Genomic DNA, 26,469 nt, shown 5'->3' with positions numbered 1-26,469 from the left:
AAAATTGGTATATGGTCGTTTAATATTCGTGAAGGATATATGTTTTATTATTTAGTTTTTATTAAACGTGTGATTATATTTTTAGTGGATTGTTAGACTAATTAGAACAATGATGAACTTATATCTTTAACTATCAACCGTAAATATTAGTAATATTGTATTTCATTTTTGTTCTGTTCGGTCTCAATTCAACCCCCATTCCAACCCTCTTTTGATTTTCTGTGATCCAGATTGCATTTATGTTTCCCAAATACCCAATTAAAGTATTTAGACAAAATGCAAACCCAGGAAGATGAGACTAGAAAGTCATACCAATATATAGAAACTGAGATTGATTGCAATTTAAATAAATAAATCACATTGAGCACCAGATCATTTCCAAAACTGTCCAAGAAAGAACAAAAATGATTGGGAAGCACTATTAATTTGGAATCTAAAGCTGCTTTTTGACAGATTGAGAACTGGCACAAAAAAAATAAATAGAAACAATTGGATACAGATTAGCCAAAAGCTACATACAACTCAAGCAATGACTAGTTGAAAGGAGAAGGTGAAATCTCAAATGATGAGGCTTGAAAAATGCTTATTCAGATAATTTGGATTCAAAAATATGGTTGAATGAAGGCAGAATTGAGCCGCCATACTTTCACAGTGGCCTTTACATTTGCTGATGTGCCATTGTTGAAAAGGAAAAGCTTCGCTGCACCATAAATTGCTTCTGTTGGATAAATTCGTGATGTTATCACTCTTCTCCCACCTTGTCCAAAACTCTCCACAATTGAGTGATCCACCTGAAATATTATAATCATAACAAACAAATAATGAGGAATGGTTTGTCATTTGTTCTAACACAATAATCAATTGACAATAAAAAGAATAAAAAGTAACTTATAAAAAGTAACTTATGTATCTTAAGGTCTCATTATTCTTAAATTGAATCCTCTTTGAGCTTCCTAAGCTCCTGTATCACTATTGACAACATGAGATTCCATTTCAAAACTAGGTCGGATGGAAAGAGTAACTCATGTATCTAATATCATGAAAGTCCTCTAATGTTTGATTGGAATCAACAAAAAAATCATTTATGCTATGTTCTAAAAATGTTTAGCTTTAAAATATGGTTTTTTATTCTTACAAGATTGATAAGAATCATTAAAAAAACAAGTTAATGTAATTTTGCATGTTACAAAAAGTGTGTAATCATTTCTTAATCAACGAGTTTAAAATAAGAGTTCACGAATAATTGATTCACAACGACTATATTTACGACTATATTTGATTATTAGACTATGTTTACGACTATATTTGATTATTCTAATATACTAATATTTGTATTTATGTTCAAACATTTCTTTCTTAATCAAACTAGAGTTCGAACACTAAGATGGGGTTCTTAAAACATAGAAAAATTATCATGCTACTTATAAGTTATAGCAAAATTTTATAATTTCTTACATTCTAGATAGACGTTGATAGCTAGTCGTGAATAGAAATCTATCATTGATAAAAGTTCAACAATGTAAATAGTTTGGACATTTATTTTCATGTGTGAATTTCTTTTAATAAACGGCTATTTATTTATTTTTTAAAAATGGATTATGGGTTTGGAATGATACTTAAATGCTTAAAAATACACACTTTTTAACATTTAAAAACTCATTCTAAGTTAAATTAGCTAATATTGGAAGGAAATGTGACTTACCAACACTCTCATGGAGTAATTTTCACCCTCTAAAACAGGAATTTTGCTTCCATAAACTTGTTTGAAAACATCAGGAGCTTTTGATGACCTGCAATACCCAAATACACTCAATTAAAATACTGAAAATAAATTAAAGTTGAAACATTTTTCAAATACAAAGTTCATTTTCAAGCTTACTTTTCCAGCTTTACCATACCTGACAGATTCATTCATTATACTCTAATTAATTCCATCAAAGTACTAATACATAAATATATCTAAAAGTTTCAAGAAGCATATACCTTCAAAAAGTAAAAAATCCACCAACTTTCTAACGATTGCAAGTTTAAATATTAGATACCTTTGGAAGATTTTGACTAAATCCAAAAGGTTAGAGTATATAAATTAATGGAAGAGAAAATCAAATTCAAACACAAAATCTCTCCGTTAATACTACCTTTAATTTATTACATGTCACATATAGAAAGGTTTATAATACTTTTAAAAGTGTAAGATTAACGGTTGAATTGATTTCGAATGAAGTAAGATGAAGTGATTTTAATGGTGACAAAAATTATTTTTGAACTGTTTCAAAATATAATGTTAATAATGAAGGAAGAGAGAATAATTGGGCAAACCTTGTCTCGTCGGCACAAAAGTAAGCCTCCCCACTGCCTTTACTTGAATTAGCAACATTGAAATAAATAGGAGTAAACTCGGAAAGCGATTGATGAGCCAAAACCAACACACCAAATGGTCCTATACTACTTCTCTCTGCCGCACCCCCACCACAGCCTTCCTCGGAGACGGTAGCATTCTCTGACCCGAGCGCTTCCACTTCAAACTCCGCCAATATATCCAACTGTTCAATGAAATGCCACGACCAAACCCAACCATGAATACAATTCTAAATTTACAAACAACACTCCCAATAGAAAATTCATGAATGAAGAAGATAAAATCCAGAAAGAAGGGTTCACCTGTGTAGCAGGGCCGACTTCGAGTTCCACGACAGAGCCAGGTTCGAGGAGCACGTCATTAAATTCATTGCTCCCCAATCTCAAACTCTCCACCTCTTCCACAGGCCATTGGATTATGTTGCTGCCTGTCTTCTGATCGAATAGCACTGTCCTCGGAACCGTCTAAACCATAATAACAAACAACTAAATTATTACAAGTGTCAAATACATACACATTGAATCAATCATGTGTCAAGTGACAGACTTTTTACCTGAACAGAGGCCCAGCCTTTTGCCAAATCATTAGCTTCAGTGTCAGTTTCATTAATCCAACCCCACAAGATCCTCCTCTCTTTATTTTGGTCATAAAATGTCTTGGAAGCATAATATCTTCCATAATCCAATTTCAATCCAATTCCCACATCTTCTTCCGGGTTATCAGGTACCCAAGTATCATTATTAGCAAAATAAGTCCCAATTGCATAATGATCCATTTTAGTATCATCCAAACTCGCCTTAAGCACGTGCTTTACACCACCACCATTCTCCGACGTATCCAAACCCTTCGACCCGTCAACCGATACCGGATAAAAATCAACGCATTCCCACATGCCCGTTCCCGGGACCGCATGCAAGAATCGGTCCACAAGCTCATACTTAATAAAATCATCAGTAGTATAAACCATCGAAACCCCCAACGTTGTCCCGACGCGTGACCCAATGGTGATCCGCCACTTACCGTCGGGGCCGAGCCACGCCGTAGTCGGGTCACGGAAGTCTTTGGGGCCAATACCGGGTGGGGGAACCAATACCGGGTTGCCCGGGTGCTTAACCCAATTTAATAGGAGGGGATCGGATAGGTTGGCAGGGTATGCTAGATTTTGGACCTGCACTCCATCGATGGTATCACCAGTGTAGAGCATTACGATCCGACCGTCAGGAAGGATTGTGGCGGACCCGGTCCAAACGCCGTTGACATCGTACGGCTGATCTGGAACCATAGCATAAGGGAGATATAACCAATGGATGAGATCTCTTGAAACTGCATGGCCCCAACTGATGTTGCCCCATACGGCGGATTCAGGGTTATATTGGTAAAACAGATGATACCAACCCTTGTGATATAATGGCCCTGCAATTTAAGATCAGGAATAAGAACAAAACCAGCAGTTTTCACATATTAACAAACGAGGAAAATGGGGAAAAGTGGAAAATGTTTAATGATTAATGATTAATGTTGTTGATTTATTTAACTAAAGGAAAATACAGTACATGAAAACTGGTGATTATGATAATTATCAAGAGGGTGAATGACCTGGATTTGAATTATTATTCTCTTCAACTTCCTACTGTCATTTTGTCTTTTTTTAGCAAAACATGTTTAGTAAACATTTTTACTCCATTTATTGGTATTATGTCCTCAAAATTAATTATTTGATTTACATATGAATGAGACAAAACATATCAACCTACATTCATTCATGTAAGAATAGGTTTTCGCTTATACATGATAATAATAGAGACTATAAAATATTTCAAACAAAATTTCTAAGTAAAGAAAAAATAAACGTGAAGGGATATGACTCCCATTATTTCTAGTCATATTAAGCCCATTATTTATTGTTGTTGTTATTATTATTATTTTGTTATGTATCACTCCATAAGGATATTTTTGTTAACATGTGTAGAAGCAACATTAAAGCTTCAAACATCTAAGTATATGTCTTAACCAAGTTTTTCTACTATTGACTATAATATCAATTTTAAGTTTAAAATAGATTTTATTCTTATACTAAGTTTTAGTTCATTATTTTAGTATAGTCAAAACACTATACAAACTTTTATTAATTTTAATTCGACTATTAAATAAATATACAATTGAATCGAATGACTATTTTAATGCTATTATTTTTTTCTCTTTTTTATCAAATGTTTATCGTTTATCAAAATATCAAAAATATAAAAAATAACAAATTTGACAAAATATTTATAATATATAAGTAAAAAAATTTAATTCATATTTTTATCGTTGATAGAATTTAAATTTTGTTATAACATATAAATATTTTGATTTATTTTGTTATTTTTTTAAAAAAAATTCTATTTTAAAATGATGATTAAAATAAGCTAAAGTTAAGAACTATGTAAAAAATGAATGATCAATCAATTACTGCACTCTATCAATTTTTCTATTGTGAATAATTAAACTTCTTTTACTTCTAAAAATGAAAATCATATCAATAGAATTACGTCAAAGTCAGGGAAGCAAGACGTTCCTATTCTATATAATTTAAATTATTATTGTTATTGTTGTTACTCTACCGGCCTTTCCCTTTCGTTCCTTTAACGTTTAATGTCAGAATTATATACATATTTTTCTGAAAAATAAGAAAAAGATATATACATACATAAATATGTGTATATATATAATATCCACAATCCAATCCAACGTGGTGGTAGTGACGTGGATAGTTTTGGACCAAGTTAGGCGGGACCCACCCACCCAGACAATTCAATTCAGCCTTTTACACTTTTGATACATTCCCTTTTTTATTTTTTTTTTATTTTAAAAGGAGAGACGTTTTATTTAGATGGTGCATAGGCACAACTTAAAAAAGCAAATTTTCTTTCTATTTTTAATTTATAGATCTTCATCACGTTGATTCATTATGCTGTCTACTAATATTTAAATAAATAAAACATGGTGGAAAGTATTCTTAAAAACTATTAATGTTTCATTCTCCATATCTCTTCTTTTCTTTATTCAAACCCTTAATTATTTCATTTCGACACTTATAAATCTTTTTTTAAAAAAACAAATTTCTAAATACTATTTTAGTCCTTTATTGTTTTTTTTTTTTTTTTTAATTCAAACCAAACTAAAGATCACAGATTCAAGATTATTAATACCTTTATTAGCTAATCCTAAATTTGCATAACCTACATGGGTAGAATATATACCCTATCAAAAGACTAATACTACTTGGTCTAAAATTACATTTTAAATACTTGTAATGTTCGTATTGTCAAATTCAATTATTATAAAAAAGAATGCTAAACTAATACCTATAAATTAGGAACTTCTATTGTTTTATTTCCATAACAAAACAATGAAAGATCATGAGTGTATTACTCAATACAGATCATCCTATTATGACTGATCAAATACTTATGGTAAACATTCTTAGTACCAAAAAGATATCCCCCTAAGATTTAGCTGGAAGTCAAATCTTCATAATCGAATTAATTAAAATCACAAAATCAATGCCCAAAATTACCCAAATCACAAAAACAGCCATTAAAGCAAAAATTAAAAGAAAGGGAAGTAAAAAGGTTACATACCATTGGGATCTGCAGGAAGCAACCAATCCATCGAATCAAACACCATTGAAAAGAGAAAAACCACAATAAAGTATTAGGAAAGAATAAGTGGGAGCAGATCAGAAGTGAAGAAAATTTTCAAAATAGAAATTACCGTTCATCCAATTGCCTTCGGGTTGAAAATGGAAGGCAGTTCGTTGCCAAGAGAACATAGCGTTAGTCCAATTGAAAGAGCCATCAACAGAATCGGAAAAATAAGGGTTCGATTTAGCGGAAACGCCCTCAGCAACTCCTCTGGCTAGTCGCGATTGGGTATTTTCGGGCAACTTGGCGGAATCGGGAGATGGTGGGTGATTGTAAGAAAACAGAGTAAGTAAAGAAACGATAAGAAGAAAAGAGATGAGAATGGTAGTTGTAGTGAAGTTGAGGGATTTTCGGGAAAGGGGAGGCGAGGGATGGCGGTCCGGCAAGGCGGAGTAAGGCGGAGGGATGAGATCTGAAGAAGTTGAATCCATGAAGATGGTGGGGATGTGAGAAGTGGGGATTTGGTGGGAATGGGAGTTGAGAATTTATAAGAAGAAATGGAAAGACAGAGAAGAGAGAAGAAGAAGGGGAAGAGGAAGAGGGTGGAGACAGTAGGTTTGTGGATCACGTGATTTGGCAAAGGGGACAGCGAGGCATATTTGTATGGATTAGATTAATTCCATAAACAAGTATTACTTACTTTTCTAATTAAATCTCTTTAAGCAGTTTCAATTTTTTCTTGACGACTGCTTTTCCCTTTACCTATATACTACTAGAATTATCCTTCTTTCTTTTCTTTTCTTTCCTTCCCTTTTTTTTTTTTTTTTGTTGGTTAGATTTTATCTATTAAATCCCCATAGTTGTTTGTGTTTTCAATTGATGGAGCATGAATTGTATAGTGTGGAGAGATAATAACTCCTTTGACTATGGCTTCATTTAAGGTTTTTTTTAGTGTTCAGATGGTGCTCTTTTGAGATTGTTTGCTTAATGTAGCAAATATGTTTGATTGTGTTCATGTTGAGATATCAAAGCAAAACTTGTTTGACTTAAAGCAGTCTAATGTGGAGGCCATCAATTACCAAATTAGAAGGTTAGGTTCATTAGAGGGATAATGGTAAACAATTGTTTTCATCAAGAGAGTCTAATTTTAAGAACACACAAATTGTATTTGATCAACTCTTTCTAGAACCATGCATCTTTTAATTTCCAGGTAGGATATATAAAACATAATGCATTTGGGCCCAACTTTATATATATATAACACACGATTCTTATTGATGTGACGAGTTTTTAGAGTGGGAATTAAAGTGCCTAAATTTCTTAGTTTAGTGCTTACAAAACGTGAGACAAAGAGACTGATCTCTTCATGTTGCTGCTTGAAGAAAGCACGTTGGTTTTGTGGAGAAACTGATTCAAGGAATATACCCACATGACCTGATTTCATGTTAGGGTTTGATAAAATGTATACGCTATGTATACAAACTAAATTACTCCCATCCATTGGAGTATTTTTAAAGAGGCAATCATTTAAGATTAATTAAAAACATAATTTTGATCCATAGATACAAAATTAATTTAATATTTAATTTTACACTTTCTAGTGCAATTTTCATATTATTAAAATTTATTTTGAATGAATAAAAAATTTTGAAGTTAACATAATTGATCTCATTGACAAAGAAATTGTAAAAAATGACAAAATATTTTCCTAATGAATTTTTGTTTCAAGTGATTTTTTAGGATAGTTAAATAATTTATTTTTTATATCTTAATTTAGAAATAACCATGATTAGTTTAATTCATTAACATTTTACTAAACCTGGTGGTTTATTCACGAGGTTTAATCAAACTATGACAAAATTCTAAAATTTAAAATTTACACCAGCCAAATTTGCAATTTAATATTTATTTGACCATATATGTTTTTATAAGATATCATTTAATAACTATTTAAATTTTTTAAAAAAATGAAGCGTGCAACACTATATTTGTTTTTTATTGCTTTTCTTTGGAATTTGTTGCATTTTAAGAGCTATTTCAAAATTCAAACTAACATTTTAAAAATTAGTTTTAGAATAAAGTAAATTTAAAAGATTATTTTATTTATAAAATTTAGATGATAATTAAAATGCGTGTTGGGTTAGGGAAGATGAAGAAGATGATTGAATAGTGGTGGACAAACAGAGTAATTTTAACAAAATTCATGTGCTTCATCACATGAGATCTTAACTTCTTTATATATATAAGTTTAATACCTTGGAACATGATCCAACATCGGCCATTAGGAAAGACCACAGGATAAAATAATAAAATCTTTTTTGAGCATCTCAATCTCTATTTTGCAGCTTAGACAATGATCATTGTGACAGGATTTTATTTTTAATTGACTTTTGTTTTATTTCTTCTAACAATATTGATAGAAAAAGAGATGCTTAACCATTTTATGCATCCTACATTGTTCATAATAGCCAGATAACAGTGCACGTCATGACTAAACTAAGATGCATCAACTTAAATGAATGACACTTACATTTCATAATTTTCTTCTCTTTTTTTTTCTCCCAAATGTATGTATACAATTTAATGACAAAATCTCTCTTGGTTTGACCATCGTAGTAGAGAAGTGAAAATAAACGAAAATATATTAGTAAGACACTTTTTAAAGAATTTTTTTAAAAACTAACTGAGTCTAAATAAGGAGATGGATTAAAAATGAAATAATAAATTCATTTAGTCTTGTTCAATCGAGAAAACTAATTAAAGCATTCAAGTTAAATTAATTTCAAATTTAAGTAGGAAAGAAGTAGGAAATAAAACAATTGTAAACTTGAACATAGTTTTTTTTCTTTGAACGCTCACATCTATCTTTTAGATGCTCGTAACCTAATCAATCATAAATCAAGCACTTTAAACAACATAAGACTCCATATTAAGTTGAGTGAGATAACACATTTGGTCCGGTCCATATAATTTTAAAAATTAGAATTAAGTTGAGTAAGATAATATATTTCACTTACTACAATTTTTTTCTTTAAAAGTTCAATCACACATATATAGTTATAGTCGGTGTGATTTTAAATGTCATAATTTAATCTTTAGAATTGACAAAACTTTACGTGTAATTCTTATGGTTCAATCGAATTTAAATTAGTATACATACTATTCATAACAGCCTTGCCAAATTATATAAAATAGATAGACTAATTTTAACTTCTTCTTTTTTCTTCCCCTCAAACTAAAGCATAAAGTTTTACAATTTAACATTTGATTAAAACGAACAAGGAGATTGGAGGGAGGGGAAAGAAAAGTATTAACATTCAAATACTTTACATTATTTACCATTCAACCGTATATACAAAGACATAAAAGTGAACGAAGAATGAAGATCAAATTGGGAATAGAACATGGGAATGCAGGGTGACTAGCAAACAATATGACCATTGGATTGCAAGGAATCTTTGGTTATTGAAACTATTGGCTTTACATACAGCAAATGCACATGTACAAAAAAACGAACAACTTTTTTCCTTCTTTTTAAAAAGAAATCTCTTTTACTATTACATTTTAAATATTTTTCTTCAAATTGAAACAACGAAAAACTTATTGAGTATAAAGACATAGCGGTTGAAGATAAACACATAATGATTATGAATACGCCGATTAAGACTTATAGAAGAGTTATATTTTTTGTTTAACAATCGAATACATGATAATCTAGTGGCTAGAAGAGCAATGCAAGTAGTCTGGTATCAAATACACCTCCAATGACGATTGAAATTTTATTGAATTTTTAGAGGATTACTGGTAAGTCAATCAAAAATTAAAAACAAAAAATTGATTTGGTAATAAAATAATTTCATATGTTTGAGAATGTTCCCAATAGGAAACTATATTCTGACGACTAAAAAAAGTATTTATTCCTTCACAAAAAGTCCAATATTTACTATTTCATTAAACCAACAAAAAAGAAAAAGAAAAAAAGAAACAAAGAAAGAAACCTCAATTCTCATTTCTTCCAATATTTTGTACCAAAGAAAAAGCTATCGTTTTAATTTTCTTTTAATTTGTATACTTCCCTTAAACCCTATCTCACGTTAAGCCGCCCCCTCCCTCCCATCACCACGCTGCCCTCAGCTGCCGCAGTCTCAGCCTTCCGATAAGATCGCAGACGCCTCCCATCCGTCTCACACTCTATATCTTCTTACAGACACTGGTTGGTGATTGGTTCATTTTTTTTAGATGGAACCGGGCAAAAAGCCTGAAATGGAAGACCCTGAGAAGAAGAAGAAGAAGGAAGAAAAGGTTTCTTCCCCATTTCTTATTTATCCTTGATTCTATTGCTTATGTCTGCGTTCATAAGTGTATAAAGGGCGCAATTTTTTGGCAGTTTGGTATAGTGTTATTGCTATTATTTTGTTTTATTTCAATTGACTGTTTGTTCCTACTTCTATCCAATTGAAAGGGATTTTACCTTTTTTTTTTTTAAATTCATTGTCATTCATTGTAGAATTTTTTCGCCCCACAGTTGCATTGTTCTAAGAAGTTGAATTCTCCTAGTTTTAATTGTTTATATCCCAGGGAAATGTGCTTTGAAAATATTATACTGGAATTTATTTCTGAAAAAACTGAATTCTTTGAAGGCACTGCATGTTTGTGTCTGAGCTGAATTAGCTTCGATAAAGTTTTTCTTAGCATCTGATAACATTCATTCTTGTGTAGTTTATATGTCTTATGTTGTTGAAGAAATTTTGTTGATTATTACATCTGTTAGTTGATGAACCTTCACTCGACAGGCACGAGAAAAAGAATTGAAAAAGAAAAAGGCTTTGGAGAAAGCTTTGAAGCTGCAGGTAATGTTTATTTATGGTTTATATTATTTATTAAGGATATTAAGCTTTTCAGTGCAGTTGAAGATACCATTCTTTGGTTTTCCGCCAGAATTCTTTTTGCTGTGTCATTTATTTTTCTAAATAGAGGAATTAATGGTTTGAGTTTTGATATTTTCCAATTTATATTAGGCCCAACAAACATCTAATGCTCCTAAAAAGAGTGAGAAGAAGAATGCCAGAAGAGGTGGAGATGAAGAAAATGCCGAGGATTTTGTTGATCCTGACACCCCTTTTGGTAAAAAGAAACTATTGGCTCAGCAGATGGCTAAGCAATACAATCCGAGTGCCGTGGAGAAGTCGTAAGTGTGGTTCTATGACTTTCCATGGCTTGATTAATTGTATATTATCTGATTGATGCAATTTGTTAAATTCTTGTTTTGTACTTAGGTGGTATGAGTGGTGGGAAAAATCAGGGTATTTTGTTGCTGATGCTAAAAGCTCCAAGCCGCCATTTGTAATTGTGAGATTCTTTAATGCTGGAAGTTTATAACATAAGAACGTCCTTTTGGATATTTCTTAGTGTTTGTGTGATAGGGGACAAAATTCCATATTACTTAGAAGTGTTTAGTTAAGATTTTTTTCCTTTGATCATATGATGGATCTTCCCTTCATATTTTCGACCAAAAGTCTATGGTTAAAATCTGTGTTAGCGAATATCATATTCATGACTGTACTTTTGGTTATTGTTATTATTATTTTTTTTTATGTTTCTTACCTGCACGAAAATTGTAGTATGCGCTCCTACATGCTACCACCACATTCTTCCAAGAAATTACGTGACTTGACTTCCATAAATTAGCACATTTACATTATATAGATTTAAATATGTTTATCAATTAAATCTTAGTATAGTAAAACTAAATTTCAATGGTCTGTTTTACTTTTTTAATTTGCAGGTGCTGCCCCCACCTAACGTGACTGGGGCCCTCCACATAGGTCATGCTCTTACTGCCGCAATCGAGGTGCTGTTGGATGCATATACAAATATTTTCTTCCTACTGTTTTATACAACTGTGAGAATTTGTTTTTTCTTCCAAGTGATTTTTTTGGTGTTATGCAGGATGCCATTATTCGATGGCGGAGAATGTCTGGATACAACACCTTGTGGGTTCCTGGGACAGACCATGCTGGGATAGCTACTCAGGTTTTCACCTTTTTTGTTTTACTTTTCACTTCCTTTGACATTGATGGGATGGGTCTTGCTTTAATAAGCATGACAATAATGTTTTTTCCTTAATGGTGGAATGAATTTATTAATTACTTTTTCGAACAACTATGATTGAATTTATAAATTAGATAAAGGTTTATGCTTATAGGAGGGCTTCTTAGCAAGAGCACTTTAAGTGATGTTGATGTAATGGACCATGCTCTTGGGTTTTCTACTGCATCATGTATGCTTTACATGATCCGTTAGGGAAGGTGAAGCTTATTATCCAAGGAAAGAACCACAACCATGCATCTGCTACTTATCATTATCCAGAATGGCACATCTCACTTTTTGTGTGCTTTTGTAGTTGTGTTGATGAGTAAACTATAATCTTGCTGTAGCAGTTGGTCTTTTCTTGTTTTGATTTTCATCTGCTTACACACATACGGCAGTTACCTAAAGTTACTTCTTTCCCTGTTATAGGTGGTTGTAGAAAAGAAGATAATGCGAGAAAGGAATTTAACCAGGCATGATCTTGGTCGGGAGAAATTTATTTCTGAAGTTAGTTTGAACTCTACATTAACTCCTCTTTCTTTGGTTTGATTTTTCATTGATAAGCTGGTTCTCACCATCCCTTTTACTAAATGGTTTCATGAAAATTATCGTGAAGGTTTGGGAGTGGAAAACCAAGTATGGTGGTACAATTTTAAAACAACTGCGTCGTTTGGGTGCCTCTCTTGATTGGACCCGTGAGGTAAACACTTAATATCTTCTGCTGTAATTGGAGTTGATATTACATTATGGGCAGTACTAGTGCCATGATCAACCTCAATGTTTTGTTTTAGATTTTAATTTTCTGTTTGTTAGCTTATGTTTTATAAATGTTGCTACCTTCTTGTTCTTAGTGCTTCACAATGGATGAGAAGAGATCGAGGGCTGTCACAGAGGCTTTTGTCAGGCTGTTCAAAAATGGACTTATTTATAGGTATGTGTGAAGTTAGTTGATTTTGAATTTTGAAGGTAATTAGTGGACTTGGGAAAGTAACTACCAAGTACTTAATGGGTACATTGGTAAGCTATGAGTTCAGATGCCTTGGGAAGTAATGAGTGAGTCTTAGTTGCCACCTTTGATATTTATATCCTATAAAGTTTGTTGATTTCAGATTTGGTTAAATTAGATGATAATTCTGTAGGATTATGGTTGATGTTTGCATGAGCTTGCTCTGATGTTGAAAATCATCACAGCCTTAAGTTTGTTTACTTTTTTTTTTCTTTTAATGTACCTTTTCTTATCAAGGAAAGAAGAAAAAGAAATGGTGGTGCCATTGTGGTCTAATCCCTCTGTTGGCCACTTGCTTACTGAAATAAGTACTTCTTTATTACTCTAATACCATGTACAGATATTTAAAAGTTTCTGGATTCATTTTCCAAAAAGTTTGACAGTCTAGTGTCGTTAGAGATTATTTTATTCACTGCCTTACTGGAAAGAATGTCGTCATAAACTTGCTCTGATGTTAAGAATCATTATTAAGAGGAAAAAAAAGAATGTTTGGAGGGGTTTCCTCTACTCCAGCCTTAAGGTTGTTTACTTTACTTTACTTTTTGTTTTGTTAATGTATCTTCTCTTATCAAAGAAAGAAAGAAAGAAAGAAAGATGGTGCATTGTGGTCTAGCCAGATGTTGCCCACTGTTCTTACATGATGAAGTACATCTATATTACTTCAATCAAAGTTGGCATGTACAGATACTTAAAGCTGTGTGCATTCACTTTAGGAAAAGTTTGACTGTTTATTTTTGCCTGAGATTTGTTTCTGGAAAGGATACTGTACTTATAGTTATTGGTTAATGCTGCAATATGATTGATATGACTTATTTTTCATTTTCCTCCAGGGATTTGCGTTTAGTTAATTGGGATTGTGTCCTGCGTACCGCAATATCTGATATTGAGGTTAGTTAAATGCTATAACAGTTTCGAAGAACTTTTTTTAACTTTCTATAGGCAACATTTTACTTAGTTGGTCCCCCTTTCTGTAAAAAGGTGGTTTTGTGGTCTGGTTTTTTTGTATGCCCTTGTATTCTTTCATTCTTTCTCAATGAAAGTGGTTGTTTTCATAAAAAAAAAACGGATGTGTTATACTTTTATCAATGCATTTTATGTTTTTTAATACTTTTGTACTTGTTTAGGTGGATTATATTGATATCAAAGAGAAAACTCTTCTCAAGGTTCCAGGATATGAGAACCCTGTGGAATTTGGTGTTTTGACTTCGTTTGCTTATCCTCTAGAAGGGGAATTGGGTGAGATTGTGGTGGCCACTACTAGAGTTGAGACCATGCTTGGGGATACTGCAATTGCCATTCATCCTGAGGACACGAGGTACAAGCATCTCCATGGAAAATCTGCTATTCATCCATTCAATGGAAGGAAGCTTCCTATAGTTTGTGATGCAATTCTTGTTGATCCAAAATTTGGAACTGGCGCTGTTAAGGTAGGGATTGTCTTTTTGAGTCTGACTATTTTCATATTGTTATTTTGCTTCCATGATACGAGTGTTTCTCCAATTCCCTCCCCCATTTCTTATCTCTGCAGATCACACCTGCTCATGACCCAAATGATTTTGAGGTTGGAAAGCGTCATAACCTTGAGTTTATAAATATTTTTACTGACGATGGTAAAATAAATAGCAATGGTGGCTCAGAGTTTGCAGGAATGCCACGTTTTAAAGCCCGAGAGATGGTAGTCGATGCCTTGCAGAAGAAGGTACTCTTCTGTTCTTAGCTTGATGAATTTTTTCTTCTAGAATTTTAATGACTAATGAATTTTGCCTGGAACTGTTGATTTTGAAGTAAATATATATTTAATTAACCCTTCATGCTGGCCTGTAGAAACTTGAAAATATTTTGCTGATGAAACTAAAATGCTCTTGTAATAAATCTGCTTTGAGTTACTCGATGAGAGAGCTACTGTGGCTCATTTGAGAGCTGAGAACTATACTTCAGTAACCTTTGATGTATAGTGGCTTTATTTATGATCATCCAATTGTTTCTTCTTATCTTCTGTCTGTAGGGTCTTTATAGGGGTGCTAAAGATAATGAAATGCGTCTTGGCCTTTGTTCAAGGACCAATGATGTTGTGGAGCCAATGATAAAGCCTCAATGGTATGTTAATTGTAAAGAACCAGCAAAGCAGAGTCTTGACGCTGCAATGGACAATGAATGCAAAAAAATTGATATCATACCGAAACAATATTCAGCTGACTGGAAGAGGTTACTTTTCTTTTAATATTCTTTCTTCCATTTTTCACTTAAAAGAAAATTGTGAACATGATTTCAACTGTTATTTCTGGCTAGGCATATTGGATCATTTTTTTATTGTTATTTTTATGGAAATGGATATTTGGATGAGTTCACTTTTAGGTTATAGGCTGTAGGCATTTTGGACAATTGTGAACTTGCTTTCATTCTCTCACCTTCATCATTTGTCTTAAAGAATTTGCCCAGTCTCTGATTTCTTGGTTTGGGCTGGAAACTGTCCTTTTCTTTTGGGTTCTGCTATCATCTGTCCAATAGGGAAATGATGAAGGTTGACTCTCTTCTTTCTTTATTGGATGAGTGCAGGAGAGATATTTGTGTCTGAAGTCTTAATTCTAGTGAAGGCTTTTCTTGTTAGAGTCTTTGGTCAAGTTGTTGGATCCCTTCCCTCTTAGGGAGTCGGTTTTTGTTCTGGTTTGAAGGACTAAGATTCGTAAGAAAATCAAAATTTTTATTTGGCAAGTTTTGGTTCGACGTGTGAAACACCTTAGATAGGCTTGCTAGGAAGGTGACCACGTTAATGGGGTCTTTCTGTTGTATTCTTTGTCAGAAGATGGAGAAAGATTTGGATCATCTCCTTTGGCATTGCTAGTATATGAAGATTATGTGAAGATTTTATTGGCAGTAGTTTGATGTTCGGATTCCTGACCGTGATATATTCATGCGATGATCAAGGAGTTCCTCCTCCATCTACCTTTTAAAGAGAAAAGCCATTTTTGTGGCTAGTTGGGGTGTGTTGTATTATGGGATATTTGAGGGGAGAGGAACAATAGTGTTCAAAAGTAGTGATATAGTCCTCTATGATGTTTGTTCCTTAGTGAGATTTCATGTGTGGCTCTGGGGTTCAATATCAAAGCTTTTTTGTAATTATTTTCTAGGTAACATCTTACCTAGTTGGAATCCTTCCTTTGAAAGAGGTATTCTGGTGGACTCTGTTTTTAAAAGCCCTCTCGGGTGTGGGCCTAGGCTTAAGGCGCAGGTCTAGCGCCTTGCCTTGGAAAGGCGAGGCTCACAAGGTTATTGTTAGCAAGTATGAGCCCCATGTTGTAGAGTGGTTGTTAAGGTGGGATTACAGATACCTATCAGAATCTTTGGTGGGATATTTCTAATGAACACCCATCTTTCTTCCTTTTGTCATTTGTGTGGTTGGATGAATAAGGATACATATTTCTAGGAAGACATGCGGGTGGGGGATGGTCCTCTCCTCTTTGCTTTTTGTTCCCCCACCCATTTCATTTATCCTTGTTTAAAAATCATAATGTTTCTGATTTCTTACTTTCTCGGAAAGCTTATTTTCCTTTTCCTTCGGTTCATTTGCTCTATTTGATAGGGAAGCCGTGGATGTTGTCTATTGTTGTTGTTGGGGTAGGTTAATTTTAGGAATGGGAGAAGGGATTTTTGCATATGAGATCCTAACCGTTGGAATAGTTTCTCTTGTAATTCTTATTTTTTTGATGTTTGATGGACTCTTCTTCCTTTAGCGAGTCTGTTTTTCCGACCCTTTGGAGGATTAAGATTCCTAATAATGTGAAATTATTTATTTGAAAAGTTTTACATGGACGTGTGAACACTCTGGCTTGACCTTTGAGGAGGATGTTGTTAATAGGCCCATTTTGTGTATTCTCTATGGAAGACGTGGATCACAATCTTTGAAGATGTTAGTTTGTGGATTATGTTCAAAACTTATTCTTTCAAAGATTTAGTTTGATGCTTGCCCATCATAAGGAGATTAGAGATATGATCAGGGAGTTGCTCCTTCATTTGCCCTTTTCTGGGAAGGGTTGTCTTGTTATGGTAAAGGGCGGTGTGCAATCATGTGGAAATTTTGGTGGAGCGGAACAATAGTGTGTTAAGAGGGTTGGACAGGAGCAGAGTGATGTGGAAATTTTGGTGGAGCGGAACAATAGTGTGTTAAGAGGGTTGGACAGGAGCAGAGTGATGTTTGGGCTCTGCTTGGTTTTAAGGTTTTTCTTTGGGCTTGGACTATGAAGTTCTTCCGTAACTATTCTATAGGCACTATTTTGCTGGATTAGTCCCTGACTCCCCTCTTCTTTTTGTAGAGGTCACATTTTTTTTTTGTATGTCCTTGTATTCTTTCCTTTTGGTTTCTTTTTACTGCTTTTTCTTGTTGTAAGTTCTCTACATACTCCATCAGATCGCTAGAATCGGTAGCTCTTGGTTTCTTGTACTTTTTTTTGGGATGGGTTTTCATTGACCTCTACCTTGTTTTTTAAATGAAAAAAACTACATTTCATTGAGAAAAAATAGAAGAATACACGAGCATAAACATTATTCTAAAGTGAAAGAATTGCAATTTACCCCTATATTTTTTATCTGACATGTGAAACATAATTCTAATATATATTGTATGCTACAGGTGGCTAGATAACATTCGAGATTGGTGCATCTCAAGGCAACTTTGGTGGGGTCACAGGATTCCTGCATGGTATGCAGCATTAGAGGATGATCAACTGAAGGAGTTTGGTGCTTATAATGATCACTGGGTGGTTGCCAGAAACGAGGAAGAGGCTGAGGAGGAGGCTAAGCGAATTTATGCAGGAAAGAAGTTCCATTTAACACAAGATCCTGATGTGCTTGATACTTGGTTTTCCTCGGGGCTCTTCCCATTATCTGTTTTAGGTTGGCCTGATGACACAGAAGATCTAAAGGCATTCTACCCAACATCAGCACTGGAAACGGGTCATGATATTATATTTTTCTGGGTTGCTCGCATGGTAATGTTAGGAATCACGTTAGGCGGAGATGTACCTTTTCAGACGGTAATGGAACATTTTTCACATGCTAGATTTTTTTTTCTTCCAACAATGTATCATCTGTGACAAATGCACTTTTAATTGATTATTTTAGATATATTTGCACCCAATGATTCGCGATGCACATGGTCGCAAGATGTCCAAGTCCTTAGGAAATGTCATTGATCCAGTTGAGGTAATAAATGGGATATCTCTTGAAGGCCTTCATAAAAGGCTGGAGGAGGGCAATTTGGACCCCAAAGAATTGGCTATTGCCAAGGAAGGACAGGTTAAGGACTTCCCTAATGGCATTTCTGAATGTGGTGCGGATGCTCTTCGTTTTGCATTGATCTCATATACTGCTCAGGTTTGTCTTTGGTTGTACATTTTTGTTTGTTTGTACAAACTGTGTAACTGATACTGATTATGCTCTCTCTTTTTCTGTCTTGGTTTATCAGTCTGATAAAATAAATTTGGATATCCAAAGAGTAGTTGGTTACCGTCAATGGTGCAATAAATTATGGAATGCAATTCGATTTGCTATGAGTAAGCTTGGAAATGATTATGTTCCAAACAAGAATGTGACACCAGATGCCTTACCATTCAGCTGCCAGTGGATATTGTCGGTACTAAACAAGGCAATATCCAGAACTATTTCATCACTGGAATCATACGAGTTTTCCGATGCAACTACTGCTGTCTATTCTTGGTGGCAGTATCAATTATGTGATGTCTTCATTGAAGCAATTAAACCGTACTTTTCCTCCAATGAGACAGATTTTGCATCCGCAAGGAGTCATGCTCAAGATACATTATGGTTATGTCTTGAAAATGGGTTGCGATTGCTTCACCCATTTATGCCTTATGTTACAGAAGAGCTATGGCAACGTCTTCCTTACCCGAAGAATAGTACGAGACCAGAATCAATAATGATATGTGACTATCCATCGGTGACAGAGGTTAGTTTTTATTTGTTAATAGCATGGATGCGTTTATGAAGTTAATTTTTCTTTGTTAATAGCATGGTTGTGTTTATGAAGTTAGTTTTTTTTTGTTGATAGCATGCATGCCATATGAGGTTCCATCACAATACAGCTCAAATGCAAGGGCTAGACTCTCTCAAATTTCCAACTAAGGAATTCCCACAAAATACATCACATTCCTCTCAACCCAAAACTTCTATAACTATAACCCTAACCAACTTACTAGCCATTTACTAATTTGCTCCTAATAATCATCCTAATATTCTACCAATAACCCCATTTATTCTAACTAGATCCCTTTCATAATCATAGTTATAAAACACCGTCTCTTAATTGTAAGTGGTTGCTAGCTTCAAAGCTCAGTATCTTGTCTAGGGCTGATCTTAGACAATTTAAGATGTTCAATACTGAGAGATCCCAAGTAATAAAAATGAAAAATGAGTAGGAATCTAATTTGCTCCACCGGTATAATCTCAATGGAGAATACAAAAGAATCAATTGTTTTCTTCTAATGTCTCTACTCTCTACTCTCTTCTTTCATTTGTCTCTTCAGTTCTTTGTAATGAATGGCTCTGTAGCGCTGGTGTTTAGTGAAGGCAGATTGTTAGCTAACTTAGCCTTCTCTACTATTCTCTATTCTGTTATCCTTCTTGCCCAAATCATCCGCCTGTTCAGCTGCTATTAATAAGGTTCCCCACCTGTCCCTTGAGCTTTACACACCATGCGTTGGTGAAGCTGAAAGTCAATACAGAGTGAATCTAGTAGGGTGGAAAACACCATGGTTTTGAGTTTGATATGTGGATTGTTTCGAGAGTATATTTCTACGGGGCAGGTTGGTTCTATATCATTAGAGCATTTGCATATGATGCACCTCTTAGACATTGATTATGACTTAATGGAGTTAACTTAGGTCTTGGGATAGGATGTTTTGTAATTGAAAGGGCTGATTACTTGGCCAATCAGATGCATGATTATCAATCTGTTATAATAAAATTGCTGATATGAATCACAATCGTTCAATCTTCCAGGAATGGACTAATGAAGATGTGGAGAATGAGATGGATCTTATAGTATCGGCTGTTAGATCTCTAAGGTCACTGGCAAAAGAAAGCCGTGAAAGGTTTGTTATCAATTTCATTCTTCTTCCACTTTTGGCCTTTGAAAAATAATACTATCTATTTGTTTACTTAAAGTCTGCAAACTTGTGTCATTATTTTATTTAAATCACTGGTTTACTTTGTGAGAGGACTTGTTAGGGTTTGTATAATAGTATGTAAATTGTGGTAATTAGTCAGGGGGTGTCTTCATTATAAATAAAGGCGTTGAACACTTTTCTTGGGATCAATTTAGTGAGAATTTTCATTGTGGGACTTCGAGAGAGAAATAGCACTCAAAAGACTATTGATATATTGTAACTTATGATATTGCAATATATTACTATTTGTGTTCTTTGTATTTCTTTGAGTTTCCTTGTTAGACGGTATCTTAACATACTTACATGGAAGCTACACTTTTCTGTAGCTGTTTAATTCTAAATGTCATGAGATGTCATTGAATTCAAATACCAAGGAAGATGTGGATGAGATTGAGATGATAAGTACGGAAAAATGGTTCAGTTAACTGTTAGGCTGTTGGGTGGGGTTTTTGAGCTTTGAAATTTACAACGTGTTTCAGAGAATAAATGAAATTGACAATGTGTTTACCATAGCATGACTTATTTGATTATTCCTTATCAACTGTCCTAATTTAATTCAGGAGACCTGGCTATGTGCTCCCCCGCAACGCTGCAGTTGCTGAAACCATCAACAAACGCAAGTTGGAAATAGTGACCCTTGCCAATTTATCATCACTAACAGTATGTTGCCCTCCCCAAGTTATAGATTGATCATTGAAGTTGATCCCACAACATTGTGTTGTTGGGGATGTACGCTTTTATGTCTACTTCATTTTATTCATCTTCAGTATGGGCTATTTGCCTCATGTGATGCTTATCTGTTCTCCATCATGTGGTACATTTACTGTTCAGGTAATCAACGACAACGACGCTGCTCCGGTTGGATGTGCAGTATCTGTTGTAAATGAAAACCTTTCCGTCTATCTCCAATTTCAAGGAGCCATTTCTGCTGAAGCAGAGCTTGAAAAGATCAATAAAAAGATGGATGAAATTAAAAAGTAAGCCAGTTGCCTCATCACCTTTTTCCATACCTTGACATTCCCTTTTATTATATCCGGACTCATTTGTACCAAACGAACTGAACTGATGTGCAAATGCATGGACAATGATGTGACATTTTGATCAATAATTTTCGTGGTGCAGGCAACAGGAGAAGTTGAAAAAGATGATGGATGCAAGTGGATACAAAGAAAAGGTTCGACCGCAGATTCACGAAGAGAATGTGAATAAGCTAGCTTCCCTTATGCAGGAGCTTTTGTCTCTTGAAGAAGCAGGGCTACATATTAAAGCTCACAGATAAAGATTCAATAAGCGCTTTTAAAACCATTACGTCCTTTTTCTTAGATTTGGGAGTTGGCCCATTTTGGCCAATATGTCCTTTTTTTTTTCTTATTAGCCTTATTCTAAATTCAGTCTCTGATTGTAAGTTCCCATTTTTGAGGGGATTGTTATACATGGTACATTAGTAATATCATAATGCCATTCATATTAAACCGAAAAAAGCTTGGGTTTTTTACGTACTAATTATTCATTCAAAATTTCCCCTTTTTGCATTGCTACTTTAGTAATAGATTTTCTTATAAATTCTTCTAAATCTGTATTTGGAATGAAACCTGGGTTCTTCTAAACCCGTGACTCAAAACTTCTTAAATGTTATTGCTTTTAGAACAAAATTTCTTTTTCTTACCTTTTATTTTATGGTGGGTGAATATGCTATTTTTATTTGGAGATAGTGGAAGTCATCGTCTTTGTGTTGTGTGGCATAAGAGCTTTACAAAATTTATTATTTATTTTCCATGATTGGATGGTAGGAAAATTCTAAAATCCAACTAAATGTTTAAAATTATTCTTAATTATTTAGATTTTTTAATAATTCAAAATTAATTTAATTAGTATAAAAAGATACATTTATAAGCATAAAGTTATTCTTAATTCTCATGCTCAAACTCGAATTTTGTTTATAGAGCTGAAACTTCATCCAAGTAATAGAGACTGCCAAGATCATCCTACACATTTAATCGTCTTCTCCAAGTAGACAACACGACAGTTAGCGTCCTTAGAGATTTTACTACTATGAAGAACAAGATGCAACATAAGTTTTGTAATAAGAGGAATAGTTCCTTTGCCTATAATTGGGGTGAAACTGCCGTTGGCGATGCAAATTTTTTCAATCCAATATATAGGAGAGAAGAATGCAAATAAGGAAGAGGAATTGGTCACATGACAGAGGCTCCAGAATTTATAATTCATGGAGATAAGTTTATGCAAGAGAGGGTTGAAGAAAATTACCTAATTATGCCAAGGAAACACTGGGATTACCCGATCAGAAAGTAGTCTAGCAGTTTCAAGATTTGATCCTATGTAGGTTGGAGTCACCAACATTTGCATTCATGGTGTGTAAATGGGAATTTCTCTCCCCCTTGCTTAGAACTTCTCCAATTCGTATGTTTTTCATTGAACTTCCTACCATGTTCTTCTCCAAGGAGGCTCAACCCTTCAGAGCAATTGATGGAGCTCTTCAATTATATCTCACATTTAATTGATCCAAATATTGCCTAATTTGTTATCAGTAAACTATAGAAAACGATGCATTCTCCATTGATATCTAATCTGATTGTAGCTAAAAGGGTGTTACACAGTCTTTGCTCCCCACATAATCAACGGCTCTTTATTTCATAAATTTGCACAACCATTCTCCCTTAATACTTTTGATTGGGTTGGACTACAACTAATTTTATCATATACTTGGGACCTAATCCTAAAATATCTTAGGTAGCAAATGAACAAACAAGAGGGTATTACGAAGTTCAATTACAGCAGAATATGGAGCACTTGCTAGTCTACTGCTGCCAAATTGTTTTGACTATGACAACTACTTCTCAAATAATATCTTTGTACGTCTAGTTCTTCAGCTCCTCTTAAATACAATTTGTTTAATAAATATCTATACAACCGATAATGTTTGCTATTCTATCTACAAAGACAAAAAAATGACAGATGTATTATTTTGGATAAAATGATATATGATCATATATAACCAATTGGACAAAAAATAAATGTTGACAATAGAATACATCACCCCCACAAGTACTCTTTTAGTACTTATTTGACCAATTATATATTTTTTGGCATAACTTGTAATCTGCTCATTTGACTGTCAAATCAGAATGCATTCTAATGGATCAGTATCATGCAAATATTACAATTTAACATATTTTTAATCATAAAGTCCTAAACTTGTTGTAATGATCTATGTTAATGGTGAAAACTAAAAGTAATTAACATAGTTCGAAGTCTGAGAACGTAATAAAAAGAAAAGTACAAAACCAAATACTCAAAGTAGTTAGATAAAGTAATATTGTGTGATACGATGGAAGAGATCATCGCAATGAGTTAAATAGCCGATTAGCTACTAAATCCTCTGCTCCAATTGCTAGTCTAAGCTTAAGTGAGATTAGTAATAAAGTCTTAAGTTAGGATAACATATATATAGGATATATAAATTATTATTAGGTATAAATTACAGATACTAGCTAGGTGAACAAAACTTCTCCCTGCCGAGTACAAATTTTGACACTCTTTGGGGGAACCAAGATAACTCAATCTAATGGACTCTTAATTACTCAGTACTAAATAATCTACAACGCCATCGAAACTGCTATTATTCATTCTTTCTGGGTAAACTAATGGACACTTAATTACTTGCAAAATAGTCTCCAATGTCATCAAAACTGGCAGTCGTTCCTTCCTGGTTGAGACTGATTCCCTCATTCGCTTTTGTATGAATCTTCACTTTATAGTAACATGATTATTCAACCAACAAAGAGGGGATTATGTGTCCATGGTTTTTCTCCTATATGTTAACCGTAAAAAGGGCAATTATGTGGCGCACCAAAAACTTGCTACCCATGCTCAAAGCAGACATCGTTTGACATGGATTTAGCTTGAAGATCGCCCAAATTTACTTAAAGTGGTTTTGTTTTGCTCTTTTCTTTCAACAGTTTATAGCAAAAAGGAAATGAAAGAAAAGAAAAAGAGAAAAAAAAAGAAAAAAAAAACTCTCTTATTAACATTATTTACAGACAGAAACTTTATATTTATTTAATTATTTTGTTTTAATTTTTTAATTTAAGAAATAATTATTCTTAATTTTTTAAAATTTCTTCCTTAGGCACTTTGGCTTTGGCAGTTTGACACCAAGAAAGATGATGGGGAGAAAACCCCAGATTACCCCTAACGATACGCGTCAATTTAATTGACGTGTATGATCAAATGGAGTAACTCCACAACGACATGTCGGCATCAAAATCCATAGAATTAGCCCCAAAGTGGTCATTGTCGTAATTCCCCACACAATTGGGCGGCGGCAACAACATTGCCTCCGCCATATCCGTCAACAACCCGGGCATCCCAAACTCCACTTCCTCATCCAAATAAAACCCCTCCTCTTCCACCACCGCCGGCGTCAACTCATCATCCTGCGGCCGGAATGCCTCGGCAGCCTCCGCCGCAGCCCTCTGAATATCCTTAGGATCAACACTAGCCGGAATGTGAAGCGTGGAAGCAGAGTCAGCAAAATTAAGACAAGCCGACCTTCCCCTAAGAGCGATGGCAGCCACATCATGAGCTCGAGCAGCCATCTCAGCAGTGGGGAAAGTTCCAAGCCAAATCCGTGTCTTCTTATTAGGCTCTCTAACTTCACAAACCCACTTACCAGAATTCCTCAGTCGCACACCACGATAAATAGGATGACGAGTTTCCTTAAACTTCTTTCTCCCCGCTCGCTTCTTGGGGTATCGAGACGCCAGAAGAAGCTCGTCGTCGGAAAGAGTGGAACGATGGGAAGACGAAGAAGCATCAGAAAAATCCATAACTGTATATGTACGTGTGTGTATAATATATATATATAAAGTAGTGTAAGTTAAGTTAGAAGTGTTTTTTCTTTGTGGGTGTGAGTGTAAAAATGTGAGGTTTGTGGGACAGAGAGAGAAGGAGGGGTTTGAGGTTTTATATTTATAAGAAGGAATGGGAAGACACGGAGTTGGGGGGGGGGGGCAGAGGATGACGCATTGACAGGCTGTTAGTTTGATTTGAAAATAAAGGGAAAATTAGGGGGTGGGGGATGGAGTTTTTTTTAGTTAGTTGTAAGTTGGGCAAGTTGATGTGACACGTGGCACTTCTTGACTTGGGATTGTAAGGGAATGAATGTATGAGCTGGCGCTGATACTGACTCTTTTAGACATATTTTTAGGAAACCCATCCAATCAAACCATCGCTCCCCCCTCCTTTCATTTTCCCTTTTGTCTCCCCCTCCCCCTCACCCTTTTACTCTTATCATAAATTCTCAAATTTCTATTCATTTTCTTATATTTAAAAATAATATATATAGGCACATTTTTTAATATTGTAAATATTTTTGTTAAATTTGTTACTTTTCACGATTCTTCTAAAATTAATAGATTGAAAGATAAAGAGATTTTTATAAGACGTAACTACACTATATACACTGATCTAGTCATCTTTTATATATAATAGAACGTGAAAGAAAAAAACAAATCATGTAAAAGGCGCGTCACTTATATTCCACTTGTGAAAGAAAAAAATAGCAGCAACATATATTAATAAAAAGCCATAAAACCAAAGAAGGTGGAAGAGAGAAGTGCATGGTAGACCTAATTTTGGGTGAAGGGTAGTGTGAAAAAACTTTGCAGACTCTTCTTATAAACGCACATAGAACTATGTTACAGTGAGTGTGTTGATAGTGAAGTTTGGTGTAGTCATGGTTAACAATATATGTTACGTTGGATGATACATGATGTGAATATGTCTAGAAAGAAGCATCAATTAATTAGCTGTTTAGGAGAGAGCCCTAACCCAAAAAGATGTTGAAACAAAGAAACCTTAAGATTATAATTAGGTGTGGTGGAGGTAGTAGAGATTAGTAGGTAGATGTAGTTAGAGAAAGAGAAAAATTCAAAATTTGGTACGAGGAATGTAAATTTAGAGTAAAAAGAAAAGGAGAAAAGATAGGTTGAAGTTGAAAGAGAAGTGAAGTGCATGTTTGTTTCATTTTTGTTTTATCTATTATCCATTGAGATGATGAGTATTTTAGATTCTGCGATAAAAGATGAAAAAGAAAGAAAAGAGAAAATGGATATAGAAGAAGAGGAAGGTGGTAAGAAGGATGGATGCAATAAAAGCAGTGAGGAAGAGGGAAGAAGGTTCTGG

General features: G+C 34.2%; 3 protein-coding genes across 3 annotated transcripts; 1 reads left to right on the top strand and 2 right to left on the bottom strand.

Moving 5' to 3' along the window:
- Positions 1 to 306: 306 nt before the first annotated feature.
- On the bottom strand, positions 307 to 6,590 carry LOC101207009 (acid beta-fructofuranosidase 1, vacuolar). The gene is made up of 7 exons (XM_004143575.3): positions 6,116 to 6,590; positions 5,983 to 5,991; positions 2,913 to 3,772; positions 2,662 to 2,823; positions 2,320 to 2,543; positions 1,703 to 1,790; positions 307 to 791 (listed from the first exon to the last, which is right to left on the bottom strand). Exons 1-7 carry the CDS (start codon positions 6,474 to 6,476, stop codon positions 603 to 605), a joined length of 1,893 nt encoding a protein of 630 aa, XP_004143623.1. The 5' UTR covers positions 6,477 to 6,590; the 3' UTR covers positions 307 to 602.
- A 3,410-nt stretch (positions 6,591 to 10,000) lies between these two features.
- Positions 10,001 to 21,779, top strand: LOC101207248 (valine--tRNA ligase, mitochondrial 1). Its single transcript, XM_004143576.3, has 20 exons — positions 10,001 to 10,287; positions 10,779 to 10,835; positions 11,004 to 11,173; positions 11,262 to 11,334; positions 11,771 to 11,836; positions 11,935 to 12,018; positions 12,505 to 12,582; positions 12,692 to 12,775; positions 12,927 to 13,006; positions 13,912 to 13,969; positions 14,206 to 14,508; positions 14,610 to 14,780; positions 15,087 to 15,286; positions 17,709 to 18,111; positions 18,200 to 18,451; positions 18,543 to 19,043; positions 20,096 to 20,187; positions 20,823 to 20,922; positions 21,094 to 21,239; positions 21,385 to 21,779. Exons 1-20 carry the CDS (start codon positions 10,225 to 10,227, stop codon positions 21,539 to 21,541), a joined length of 3,138 nt encoding a protein of 1,045 aa, XP_004143624.1. The 5' UTR covers positions 10,001 to 10,224; the 3' UTR covers positions 21,542 to 21,779.
- A 1,923-nt stretch (positions 21,780 to 23,702) lies between these two features.
- On the bottom strand, positions 23,703 to 25,239 carry LOC101207745 (dehydration-responsive element-binding protein 1B). Its single transcript, XM_004143656.3, has one exon. The coding sequence runs from the start codon at positions 25,110 to 25,112 to the stop codon at positions 24,510 to 24,512; it is 603 nt and encodes a 200-aa protein (XP_004143704.1). The 5' UTR covers positions 25,113 to 25,239; the 3' UTR covers positions 23,703 to 24,509.
- Between the last annotated feature and the right edge of the window lie 1,230 nt (positions 25,240 to 26,469).

Source organism: Cucumis sativus, chromosome 5, assembly GCF_000004075.3.
Source record: "Cucumis sativus cultivar 9930 chromosome 5, Cucumber_9930_V3, whole genome shotgun sequence".
Lineage (NCBI taxonomy): Eukaryota > Viridiplantae > Streptophyta > Magnoliopsida > Cucurbitales > Cucurbitaceae > Cucumis > Cucumis sativus.
The sequence above is the reverse complement of the archived record's forward strand: the minus strand, read 5'-3'. Positions and strand labels throughout refer to the sequence as shown.